The sequence below is a fragment of the Trachemys scripta genome, chromosome 11, assembly GCF_013100865.1.
Source record: "Trachemys scripta elegans isolate TJP31775 chromosome 11, CAS_Tse_1.0, whole genome shotgun sequence".
NCBI classification, from domain to species: domain Eukaryota; kingdom Metazoa; phylum Chordata; order Testudines; family Emydidae; genus Trachemys; species Trachemys scripta.
The window spans coordinates 31,980,758-31,994,076 of record NC_048308.1 but is presented as its reverse complement, the minus strand read 5'-3'; the positions used below and the strand labels follow the sequence as shown (position 1 = coordinate 31,994,076).

Here is a 13,319-nt window from a genome sequence, read left to right as displayed (position 1 = left end):
GGCCGGCGGCAGGAAGCGAGCGAAAGGGCACGTGTGGGGAGGGGGAAGGCGTTGGTAAGGAGGAGAGGGGCGGTGTGTGGGGGAGGGCTTCTCTCTCGGTTGTTATATTGCAGACAGAAATGAAGTGAAAGTGGAGCCAGAGCAGGCAGGCCGCTGAGCCACTGCGCTAGTGTCAGACCCGGCAGAGGGAGAGGCTGCGCTGGGGGATTTGTAAGGTGGGTCGCAACAGCAGCAATGGTTTTTTGATTGGTACTTAAACAAGTTACCCTCTTGTGCGGAGATGCTATTGGAAGCATTGGGGTCTAAAACCCTCAATTTCAAAATCACAGGTTGGGCTGGAAATGTTTTCCCTCCTGTTATTTCAAATATGATTGTTACTGAAGCCAAGAGAGAAAACAAAATATTATTCTTTTGAATTTGTTTAATTTTTGCATGTGACAGCACTTTGTACTTAGTCAGAGGCCCCCGCTGTTTATGTTGGCCTTTCAACCAGTAATAGGCAAGAGGAAAAATATTTTTTTAAAACATGGAAATGTGTTTCTACAACCATAAAAACTGACTGGGGGATTCAGGGACTTGTTTAGCAACTGAGACTATTTAACTTTTTTTTAACTGACTTGATTTCAGGTGTCTTTTAATGTTTGTAAACACTTTGAACCCTTACAAGTAGATGTATATTTTACACGTCAAATACTCCTGGCCTAATTCTCCACAGCTCTACACATTACATAGTCACTATCTGCAAAATAGGCATAAGGCCTAGTCTAAATATACAAGTTGTGCCAATGTAATTCCTTACTCCGCCACACTTCCCAGCCTGTGCAAAAGGATGCACTTAATTGTGCAAATCCCCACCACAACTTCTCCCTGCTGTGGATTTCCCTACACCCAACTGGGGCCTTGCCCTGTTGACCTGGAGCAGTCTTGGATGGCAGGCTTTCTTATTGCCATTGCCATCACTTCTCAGCTCTGAAAGCAGGTCTCACTCTACTGTTATGGCAAGATAAGTCGGGCAAGCTTGGCACACCAATGTGGAATGTGGCCTTTCAGGTCCTGACATTCAGCAGCCACTGCTGATTGTCCCAGGTCTCTATAATGATTCAGCTCTTCTTGTACTGAGTGCAACTGCTCTGAAAATAGATCAAACACAAATTCCTAAACAGCTTCAAAACATGGAGTTCTCCTCAGGCGATTCCTTCCACCTCCAAATTCATTTAGTCAGCACTTCTGGATCAGTCAGTGAGAACTCTGTCCAGTATAACAGGATCTGCTTTCTTGTCACAATAATGAGCTACTGCATTCCTCTGTGCTTAGGGTTGTGAGCTGTTAGGAAAGGGAATGGGGACCAGCTGAGTTCTGGGATATGGTGGAAAAAATAATAGGTGATTGACCTCTATTCCCACAGTTCACTCAGATGCCAGCAGATATCCTACAATGTACCATGAAAAAGAGATCCATTTTGCCCTTACCAAGGAGTGCCTTTAGGCTAAAGGTTTGTAAACTGCTTTGAGATGTTCTGATTAAAGGAGCTATAGAATTCCAAACATCTCTTTGCTGTGAGCCAGATTCTTCCATCTTTCCTCAAATAGTCTCAATGGGGAAAAGATACTACTTAACATAAGGGTGGCAGAATCTGGCCTTTTCTTACAGTAGCTACACTTACATTTCATTCTAGGTGTTTGGTTTACTTTTAGTTGCTTTCGATGTACTGTGTGTGTGTGCCAGTGACACCATCTACACTTACTAAAAAAATAGCATCACTCTCCTATAAACCTTTGAGAATGTATTTGATGACCTTCTTTAATTTTCTTGATTTTTGATTTAAACAATTTATACATTTACAAGTTTCTCAAGAGAAAGATGTCATGAAGAAAAATGAAAATGTGTGGGAAAGGGAGAGTGAAGAGCTTTAGAATCTCATGAGGAAAAGGGAAAATTGACAAAAAGGAAATGGGCAAAGTGAAATGAAAGCAAAATACTGTGAATAAGGGAAAGAGAAATAGAAAATGGATCATGATCAAAGAAAAAACACAAAGCACTAGATGTGTGTACTTTTGAAGATTTTTGCTGTAGTGCAAATTTTTTTAGACCAACAGAAGGTCAAGTCATTAGCACAGTTTTCCTGCCCATGTAGGATGCATAGATTGGAACAGAGATCCTGAGGGGATAAATGGAGGGGAGACAGGGAGTGTCATAGAGTTTAAGGCTCAAAGAGACCACCAGATCACTAACCTCTTGTCTATCACAGGCCACCCGCACCACTCAGTACTAAACCCAACAACTGAAATTAGATGAAAATATTACAGCCCACAGGAGACTAGACTTATGTGCCAAAGGCAGTGAATAGGAGTGACTGAAATGTATCAGTGCCCAATCCCCCAAGGATGACAGGAAAATGAGTAAGCGGCTAATCTTGGGCAAGTGAAACCCCCCGACACTGCAGTGGAAGGAAAAAAACCAAGGTTACTGCCAATCTGATCCGGGGGAAAATTCCTTCCTGATCCCACGTAACAGCAATCAGTTAGCAAGAAACAGCCAGCCAAGCACCTGAGAGAGAGAGAGAAAATGCTCTGTACCACCTCAGAATCCTTACCTTCCCTGCCCAAGGTCCCATTTCCAGTTGTGGCCATCCCTGATGCATCAGAGGAAGATTTTTTTTTTTTTTTAAATTACACTGAGGAAAAAAATCCCTTCCTGACCCCTGCAGGTGGCCGGCTGAAGTCCTAAAGCATAAGTTTGTAGGAACATAACATTAAAAAAAAAAAAAAAACTATTGGGAGGCTGTTCCAGAAGCTCACTCCTCTGATGGTTAGAAACCTAATTTCCAGGCTGAATTTGTTCATGGTCAGTTTATATCCATTTGCTCTTGTGCCAACATTATCCTTTAGCTTAAATAGCTCTTCACCCTCTCTAGTATTTATCTCCCCCCCCCCCCAAACACATTTATAAGGAGCAATCGTATCCCCTTTCAGACGTCATTCTACTAGACTAAACAAGCCAAGTTTCTCTTACGTGATGGGCCCTCCTTTCTCCTGATCATCCTAATAGGCCTTCTTTGCAACTGTTCCAGTTTGATTTCATCTTGCTTGAACACGGTTGACCAGATTTGTACATGGTATTTCAAATGAGGTCTTACCAGTGCCTTGTACGATGGTATTAATACTTATCTATTGCTACTGGAAATGCATTGCCTGATATATCCTAGGATCACATTTGCCTTTTTCACAGCTGCATCACATTGGTGGCTCATAGCATGGGGGGCGGGTATAAGAGGCGTGGGGAAGCTAAGCCTCCCCAAATGGGGTAAGAAATCCTGGGTGCGGCACACTTCCTTTTGGAAGCCCATCAGCCCACTGCCTTTGGAGCGCCTTGCCTTGCCAGAAGTTCCTGCATCGGCCACAGGGAGCTGCTGGGGTCCCCGCAGTGGCTGGGGGAGCTGCTGCCGTCCCCCCTGCTGACGCTGGCAGCTGGGAATCTGCAGGGGGTCCCCCCTGCCTGTGGCGGCTGGGAATTTGTGGGCACCGCTGCCTCAGGCAATGGGGGTTCCTCATGGCTCCCTGCTGCTGGGAGTGACTGCATGACCCTGCAGTTCCCAGCCATCGGTGTTGAAGTCACGGAGGTCATTGGAAGTCATGGATTCCGTGACCGCCGTAACTAAATCGTAGCCTTACTCATAGTTATCCTGTGATCGACCCACAAACCCAGGTCTCTCTCCTTCTTTGTTGCTTCCAACTGATAAATCCCCAGCTTGTAGCAGAAATTTAATATTATTAGACCTTAAGTGCATGACTTTACACTTTGTACTATTGGATTTTATCCCATTTCTTTCACACCAGTCTTCAAAGTCATCCTAATCTTTTTATATACTGTAATATTCTGATCCTCCTCTGTATTGATGATGCTTCCCAAGTTTCTTATCAGCAAATTTCATTACCACATGCCTGCTTCTTGTGCCAAGGACATTTTAAGAGATTGAGGCCTACTTTGTAGCACCCACTTCCTGCTGGTCCCCAGCTTGCGCTTGCTGAGCCAGCAGCCTCTCTGGGGAATTCTGCCTGAAACCTTCTCACCAAGTCCAGGGAAGGTAGTTTCCAGCAGGGTCAGTTGTTGGGTTTTTCATTATTATTATTATTATTTCAAGTCTTAACAAACAAGATCAAAACTTCCCCCAGTTTGTCCTTCACCCCCCATAAGTTTCTCAACCCAAAGTTCCTGGCTCTTATCTCAGAGCCTTTTCATAATAGGACTTCCTCACTGTCCATTTTTGTTTCTGGAAGTGGTCCCTCCCAACAGTAGCTCCCAACCTCTAGCAGGAATTACAGCTCCTCCTCTCCATTTCCTGCTCCTCCTTTTATGAGGATCACCCAGTAAAGCTGCAGGTCTTTCCCCAGGGGTAAAGCTTGAGGAAAAGAAGCACAGAAGTCTGTTATCACTAGAGCATTCTCTCCTCCAGAGCCTGGAATGAAACCTTAAGACTCCTGACTCCCACCATTCCTCTGCTGTCAGCAAGTACCTAAGAAACCCCTGGCAAAGTGTCTCATTGCCCTGCAGTGCTGGTCCACATAGTGGATGACAACCTACTATTTCTATTGTTTAGCTCAAGTGGCAAGGATCTAAAGTTTCAGCCTTGTGGATGACCTATATGGGTATTAATATGATGCCACATGATGGAATTTTGGGGGAGAGGGCATTAGTTTGCCTTTTTTAAAACCCAGGAAATTACACAGACAAAATTACACTAAAAGAATATTATTAAGATTGTAAAAAGCTAGTAATCAAAAGTTAGGAAATGCCATAATTAAAGACAGAGCAACCTTAAACAGCCCTCTTGCATGTATGTATTAGGATTATGCTTGGAATGATTCAGTTTTTATCAGTAAATGTCAATTTCACCATACACAGTGAAAAAATATTTCCATCAATAATTGAAATTTATGGATGTGATTTAAGTAAGAAAAATGCTGCTTGAGAATTTATTAGAATATCCTTAAATCAAAGTCTATTTTGTATATATTTTGACATGGGATGTTGACAATTTGTGTTTTAATGGTTATAAATCTTTAACTTCTCTAATCTTGACATCTACTGTCATTAAATAACTATTGCTTGACCTCCTCCATAATTTCACACAACTGTGAATATTTAAATAAAATTTGAAAAAATGCTTAAAATAAATATAATTATTCATTGAAATAATTTTAAAAAATTGAATTTGGCTAAGTCTAATTGTGATACAGTCTTTTCATGATCGCATATATCTTTCTACAGAACCGGTGCCTCATTCAATGTTCAGAATGGACAGTGTTCTTAATGTTTCTTTAACAATTTTTGTGTGTGTGTAATATTTCAGTTACCTATCAGTTTCCAATATAAAAGATTTTTGTGACCATTTTTCCAGGAACTCGATCGCTTACGTTGTTTACAGCAGGCCTTTGAAATGTTCCGGGCAAAAGTCCTTGGGCTAGAGAAGTACTTTTCCTTTGTCCCACAAAATTCCATTCAAGTCTAGCTGAGTTATAAATACTGACAATCACTATTTCTTTTCTGCCACTTGCATTCCCCAATGTGTTTTGGCAGCATGTCAAAATAATAATTGAATGTAAACATTCGAAAGAGCCACCCCACCACTGGAGCCAATGCAGCAGCAGCAGTAGCAAACTATACTCTCATACGTGAGAGCTGCTGGAATAGCTGGAGTGGCAGTGAGGAAAGAGCCAGACAGAGCTCCAGCCCCTCCTTGACAACACCCCTGGATTCAGCAAGAGGTCCCAGCAATCCATCTCCCCAATGTAGGGGCAATCACCTCTCTCCAGTGTGAAAGAGGAGACAGTTGGGCCATCCCCCAGATCTATCCCATACTATCAGTGGTCCTTCATTGTCTGGGATAAGTATTCTCCTGCCATTAACTAATGTAATTAGTCTATAGGTCAAATTGTAATAGTCTGTGTTGAAGTACTGAAGGTTCAAACTCTGCTGTTGATGCAACATGAGGGTGTAAATAATGGAATTTGTTTTTACCTTCTTCCTTTAAAACTAGGAAATTACTTACAAAAATATTCCATTCAAAGAACTCTAGCTTGCAAAGTCAAGAATTTAAAAGTTTATGATTGCCCATACATTCCTCCTTGTGTGAGTGCATTATGATATAGTCTTTAATTACACAATCCCATACTGTTTTTTCCCTCTGGGTACTTGACTTTCTCAGGGTACAAGTTGGATGCACAATAGGGCATAATTAAGTTTGCCCAAGCAACCATAACTCTGGCATTTCCCAGCTTTTGAGAGCTGGATTTAATTTAATCTTTTTTTCTCTTTTTACATAAAATCATGTATGGATTTTATGCAAATATGGATTTGGTGGAGTACCTACGCCAATGGGAGGAAGCATCTTCAAAAAATACTTAGGTGTCTGCTTCCAGGAGAGGGTTCCTGGCTGTGAATCCCAAGCAGAAATAGGTTCCTCCCTCCAGCCTAGATTTAGGTACCCAAGTTTGTGTGAGGAATGGGGCTTAGGACACACCCCTCTCATCAGTATTTCCCTTTGGCTAGTTTACACAGGTCCCCACTTAGCATGCTGGCTGTGGCAAATCCCGTTCTTAGGCACCTATCTTTCCCCATTCATTATATAGAGAGCCTAGGTGCTGGACTCAGATTTTGGGGATTCCAGTGCCTTTTTTTCTAGGCACCTAAAAGTTAGGTGTTGTAATGCTTACTGTCACAATGCCTGAGTCCCGTTGTAAATCTCGCCCTCAGTGTGTAGTATCAGTGTTTCCTGGGTTGGGGAGACAGGCTACTATGCTTATATCTGGTTTTATCCTAATTTACAAATTAAAACAATGGATCTTAACCCAAGAAAAACAGGGTTATAATAAAATGTTGTAGTCATGAACTGTAGCTTTGCTGTCAGATGTGGCTGTAATGATACCTTTATAAAACTCCATATATATGGAATGGATTCCAGCATGTCTTAGTTTAGAAATTTAAACAGTCAAACTCCCCCTTTTACTAAAATGAAAACATTTTTAATGTGCTTTTGAAAATCCCATGAGGTACTAGGTTATGCACCTATCTGAATCTGTAGGTACCTAAATAACTTTAAAAATATGGCCCCCACTCCTACCATCTATTTCCCTATAGCCCTGTTCAAGGAATAATGACTTGTGCTTGTGCTAACCAAAGGTGCCATGGCAACAAGGATGCTCAGAAAAAGTAAGGGTGGGTGAAGACGTTACTTAGCAACAAGGATCTTTAGGTTGGAAAGCTCTGTTCCTAATTGTGAAGGAGAATGACATTCAGAATCAGAAAATGTAAAAACTCAAGGAGGGAATGTGCAGTGACTAGTGATTGTAATGTGTTGGAAAGAAGTATCAGAGGAAAGTCAGAGGGGCATTATTATGAAATCTTAGGAAATATAGGAGCTTCTGAACAGATCTGGAACAAACCAGAAATAAAAAAGGAACAGTAAGAGACAACAGTCGAACCAAACAGCACAGAGTGAAATGAAACCAAAACCCAGAATGGAAGTACAGAAAAGGGAAATAGAAAGCAAACAGTGTTGAAAGAGAAAAACAAAGAACTATAAAACAGAAGAGAGTTTCTATGTACATATCTAGTTACAGCTCTACTTAAGAACATAAGAATGACTGGGTCAGACCAATAGCTCAGTATCCTATTTTCCAGCAGTGGCCAGCACCAAATAATTCAGAGAGAATTAATAGAACAGGTCTATTATCACGTGATCCATCCCCTGTTGACTGGTCCCAGCTTCTAGCAGTCAGAGGTTTAGGGACACCCGGATTATGGGGTGGTGCTCTTGACCATCTTGGCTAATAGCCATTTATGGACCTGTCCTCCATGAACTTATTTAATTCTTTTCTGAACTGAGTTATACTTTTGGCCATCACAGCATCCCATGACAATGAGTTCCACAGATTAGTTGTGCATTGTGTGAAAAAGTACTTCCTCTTGTTTGCATTAAATCTGATGCCTATTAATATCATTGGGTTTTTGTATTGTGTGAAAGGGTAAAAAATAACCCTTTTTCTCCACACTATTCATGATTTTATAGACCTCTAACATATACCTCCTTCGTTGTCTCTTTTCTAAGATAAACAGTCCCAGTCTTTTTAATCTCTCCTCATATGGGAGCTAATCATTTTTGTTGCCCTTATCTGTACCTTATCCAATTCTAATATCTCCCCTTTGAGATGGAGTGACCAGAAAGGCATGCAGTATTCAAGGTGTGGGCATACCATGTATTTATATGACATCATGATATTTTCTGCCTTATTATCTATCCCTTTCCTAAGGGTTTCTAACATTCTGTTGGCTTGTGCTGCTGTACATTGAGCAGATGTTTTCAGAGAACTATCTGTGTTGACTCCAAGCTCTCTTTCTTGAGTGGTAACAGCTAAATTAGAATCCATCATTTTGTGTGTACAGTTGGGATTATATTTTCCAATGTGCATTAGTTTGCACTTATCAACAATGAATTTCATCTGCCACTTAGACATGTTTTGAAGTATTTAACACTTTGCCCTTTTTGGGCCAAAGCCCACTGAAATCTATGGAAAAATCTCATTGACATCAATGGAATCTGTATTAGGTCCATAGAGTCTTTCATCAAAGATTAAAAGTCACAAAGACTAAATAAAACATTACAGATTTATGTCAGTATAACTACATCACTCAGGGGAGTGGAAAATGGGCTTCTCACATTGACAGCTACCGCCTCTCAGGTGGAGTACCTACGCTGATAGGAGAAGCTTTCCCATCGGCATAGGTAGTGTCTTCACTACGGTGGTACAGCTGCATCGGTACAACTGCAGCACTGTGAGTGTACACAAGCCCTAAGACACACAACTTCCTTGCACAGCAGATGAGAACGTTATTTGACAACTTTACAGAAGGGGAAAACAGACAGACACAGAAGAGTGAAGTGACTTCACAGAAACTAATGTAATTTAGCAAGTTACTACTTGGATATTTGGAATGCTGATTTGAGTGCCCAAATGTAGAAGCGGTTGCCTTAATTTAGGCACCCCAATTTTGAAAGCTCCACCCACAGATTATACAGGAAATGGGGCACTATAATGATGACACTAAAGATATGTCTACACTTTGAGTTGGCGATATGAGTCCCAGCTTGAGGAGACATACCCACACTAGCGCTCACTGAGCTAGCATGCTAAAAATAGATGGTAGCCATTACCGGAGGAGCTAGCCACCCCATGTACATACCCGTCTGAGGCACCAGGCACATACTTAAGGCACTGAGCACCACCCATCCCTTGCGCTACTGCGACTACACTATGTTTAGTATGCTAGTTCAAACAGAGTTAGCAAGGATATGTCTTCTCAAACTGGGAATTACATCCCCAATTTGGAGAGTAGACATATCCTAAACCAAGTTTGGCCAAACCTGAGTGACATTGTGACCCCATATGCCAGGTTGCAACACCCAGAGTGGGGAGTCAGAACCCCCACAGGTTCTGCTGCTGCAAGGAGAGTACAGGCTCGCTCTCCAACACCTCCCTCACCCAGGGCCTTCCCTCCACACCAGGCCAAGATTAGGGTTGTGGTGCAAGGGAAGAGGGTCCTGCTGCAACTGGTCAGTTCCCCCTTGGCAGGGAGAGGAGGAGGAGGATCCTCACCTATGATTTTTGCCATCCCTCTCCCCCACCCCCACCCTGCCGTGAATTTGGATTCTGGATGGGTCATACAAAGGAAAAAAGTCCCCTTAGTATAAAGTTTGGGAACCACTGCCCTAAGATGAAGTCATCAGGTTGATCTGTGGCGAGATCCTCTCCTGAAATCTTATTAGAAGTGCCAAATTTATTCTTTCTTGGATTAAATTTATCATGCCTTTCCTCACCAGCAAAAAAACAGTTTTCTTGAAAGCAGTTATGGATTATTGTGATTAATTCATTAAAAATAAAAACATATTAAAGGACAAATTCTCAAGAAGTCCACTTTTTTGGAGCCACCTGCACATATGTTAAAGCCATCTATAATAGTTTAGATTAAGCAAAACATTTAAGGCCTGCTCCTTTCAAGGGATCTGGATTAATTCTCTTGTGTTGGCTGTTCTTAACAAACTGACTATTCCTTAGTGAAAGCCCTAACCATATGTATATGCACAATGCACATGTGCAAAAGTAAAAAGAGATCTTTGTCACAGAGAAGTAATCTACACTTTGTGGCAGCAGCTGCCCCTCACTTTCGTGTCTCCACTCTGAATTTGATACGACAAGAAGCTTTTGATTTTTTTCTTTCTTGAAACTAATGATATTGGCAAGGAATTATTTTAAACCCCAAAAACATTTTTGGTGGAGAATCATGTTTAATCAATTCTAGCAGGCAGTCGCTTTCAGTTTTTTTCTGACAGAAGAGCTGGATTATCTAGACATGCTAGATTATGATTTTAATACCACAGTCCTGTGTAGGTAAAACTGAAAAAATGTATCCTTCAAGGAGAAGGCTCTAGCCCAATGGTTCTCAAACTATTGTACTGCTAACCCCTTCCACATAGCAAGCCTTTGAGTGTGACCCCCCCTTATAAATTAAAAACACTTGTTTATATATTTAACACCATTATAAATGCTGGAGGCAAAGCGAGGTTTGGGGTGGAGGCTGACAGCTCATGACCCCCAATGTAGTAACCCTGAAACCCCCTGAGGGGTCCCAAGCCCCAGTTTGAGAACCCCTGCTCTAGCCCATGTCTTTGCCCCTCTCCTCCCATATTTAGTGTTGTCAATTCTTGTGATCTGATTTTGCCAGAAGCTGGGATTGGGTGACAGGGCATGGATCACTTGATTATAACCTGTCTGTTCATTCCTTTTGGGGCACCTGCCATTGGCCACTGTCAGAGGACAGGATACTGGGTTTGATGGACGTTTGGTCTGACCCAGTATGGCTGTTCTTAGGATTGCAAGTTGGTCTTGTGATATTTAGTGGCTATTTTTACAATCTCCAGCTGCTAGAATCAAGAGATCACACTATTGCTGCAAATTTAAGCAATTTACGTTTAAAAAAGAATACAAGAAGAGATTTTCATTTACTCTCGGCTAAAATACATATACACACAATTGGTCGATGTAGTCTGCAGTTTAGGAGCGCTCCTCAATTCCTTGCTTCCTACCATTTTTAGTTAGCTGAGATTCCATCCTATCCTAATTGGATGATGACCTGGCATCAGCAATACGTGCTTTTGTGACCTGCTGACTGGGGGGGAAAAAAAGCAATGCATCATCCCTGGTTGTTAAACCATCAGCTCCTAGGAAGCTCCAGCCCATACAGAATGTTACAATGTACTTCCTCAGCAACATTGGCTACCTCCAGTATGTCTAACATGTTTTCTGCTTTCTACACTGGCTTCCCATTGAATGTCAAGTTCAAGATGCTCTATGGGCTGAACCCCGGATATCTAATATATTGCTTAGACCTGCAGGATAAGGATTGTAGCTGACAACTCCTTCTACCATAAGGTAAAGATTGTCGGACAGAACCATCTCTAGATCTGTTCTGATATTGTGAAGCAAACTCCCTCTGGAACTAAGGGCCCTCACAAATCCCACCTCCTTCCACTTCCAGAGCAAGGCATGCTTCTTCAAGCTGCCTTCTCTAACATAGACACACAGCAGCATAGACATTTAAAAACAGCCAAAGACCTTCCAAAACAGATGTTAGTCTGTTGCTTATTGCAGGGGGTGGAGGATACACAGCTACTACAGTATTGTGATGTGGGTGGTATAGGAACCTATACGGAACCGGCCCTTATGGTTGTAAAGAAAAGCTTGGAAAGTGAAGAGTGTGGGACCTAATGCCTCAGAAAACAGAAGGCAAATCAAATCCCACACTTAAAAACTCCTCATGAATTTTAAATCAATCTCATGATTTTGGGGGAGCTATTGTTTTGTGCTGCACATATGACTTCTGTGCCCCCTCTGTATTCTCTTCCTTTCTCCCCCTCCGCCGCCCCCCTCTGCCGGCAAGAGTCACTACCGTGCTGGGCTGGCCACTTGGGCTTCGGCGGGGGCTGGCTGCAGGACTCCGGAAGATGCCTCAGTCAGCCCTTTGCGTTTGGAAACCGAAGAGCGGGCAGGAATCGAAACCGAAAGCGGCCGGCTGGGGAAGTTTAAAAGCGCCGTGCGCGTCCCCGCTCAGCAGAACCTCGGAGGCACGGAGCGGGGCACCCCGGGGAGGCGTGTCCAGGCCAGCAGCCTGCCCCTAGCCGGCCCGCACCGACCCAGAGAGAAGCGCAAAGGCTGAGGGTTAGCTACACCCTTCCAGCAAGGGCCGGGCGCAGGGGGAGAACGGCATCCACCCGCCCCCGTCCCAGCGGCTAGGACCTGAGCCCCGGAGAAGCGCAGGGAACCTCCCGCTTCCCTTGGCACTAGGGACTCCTGGAGCAGGGGGGAGCGCCGTGACCTCAGCCCTGCCACGGTGACTCCGGGCGCAGGAGAGATGGCGGCCCTATCGCCCGACGAGCAGTTCCTCTATCTGCTCTCCTGCTTCAGGGCCCGGCTCACACAGTCCATACGGGTGGCACCGGTGCTGGACCGCCTGGTCACGCTGAGCCTGCAGGAGAAGGAGCGGATCCGGGCGGTCGCTGCGCAGCAGGGCGACCCGCAGGCGGCTGGGGAGCTGCTGGACGCGGTGGCGCGGGGCTGCCAGCAGCAGGGCTGGATCCAGCAGTTTGTCACTGCGCTGCAGCAGGGGGGCAGCGACCTGGCCGCCTGCTACGTGAACCCCAACCTGAGCGAGCTGCCCTCCCCGGCAGAGGAGGCCGAGCACGACCTGTGCGTGCACCTGGTGCAGCTGCTCTATAGCACCCTGGTGGACAAGCTGAAGAGCCTGCAGGTCGCCAACAAGTGCGTGGAGAAGGGACTCTTCCAGGGCGATGACCGGGAGCGGGTAGGTAGCGCTGCCCCCTCCACCCCCGGTGCTGGGCCTGGCCGCGGAGCTGCTGCATTTGCACACACCCCTTTAACCCACAGAGCTGGAGAGGCAGCTACCGTGGCATTGTTTGCTCGGCAGCAGGGGTGCGGGGCAGGATTCCCGGGCAGGGTGGACGAGCCTCATTGTCTCCCTGTCAAAGGAAAGCCTCCCCCAGGCCGAGCGCTGCTCGCCTGATTCCCGCCCCGCCGCAGCAGCCGTTCGCAGGGGAGAAGCGCTGCATCTGGGATTCCTTCCCTCCCTCACCGGGCAGCGAGCCCAGGAGAGAAGTACAGGGATGGCCTTCCCGGCCTCTGGTCCCACCGCCCACAAGCCGTCAGGTGACCTGGGTGGCGAAAACGCCTCTGCGGAACTGATCTTCC

General features: G+C 44.5%; 1 protein-coding gene across 2 annotated transcripts in view; it reads left to right on the top strand.

The window, feature by feature from the left end:
• The first annotated feature begins 138 nt into the window (after positions 1–138).
• IFIH1 (interferon induced with helicase C domain 1) overlaps positions 139–13,319 on the top strand; it is a 57,548-nt gene continuing 44,367 nt past the window's right edge. The window contains exon 1 of one of the 2 annotated variants that reach the window (XM_034786312.1): positions 139–215. Coding sequence is in view for 1 of the 2 variants with exons in the window: in XM_034786311.1 (XP_034642202.1) it covers positions 12,466–12,915 (450 nt within the window). In the remaining variant the exon portion in view is untranslated. Of the gene's footprint in view, positions 216–12,129; positions 12,916–13,319 lie in introns of those variants that run through there. The other variant, XM_034786311.1, reaches the window with a different exon arrangement.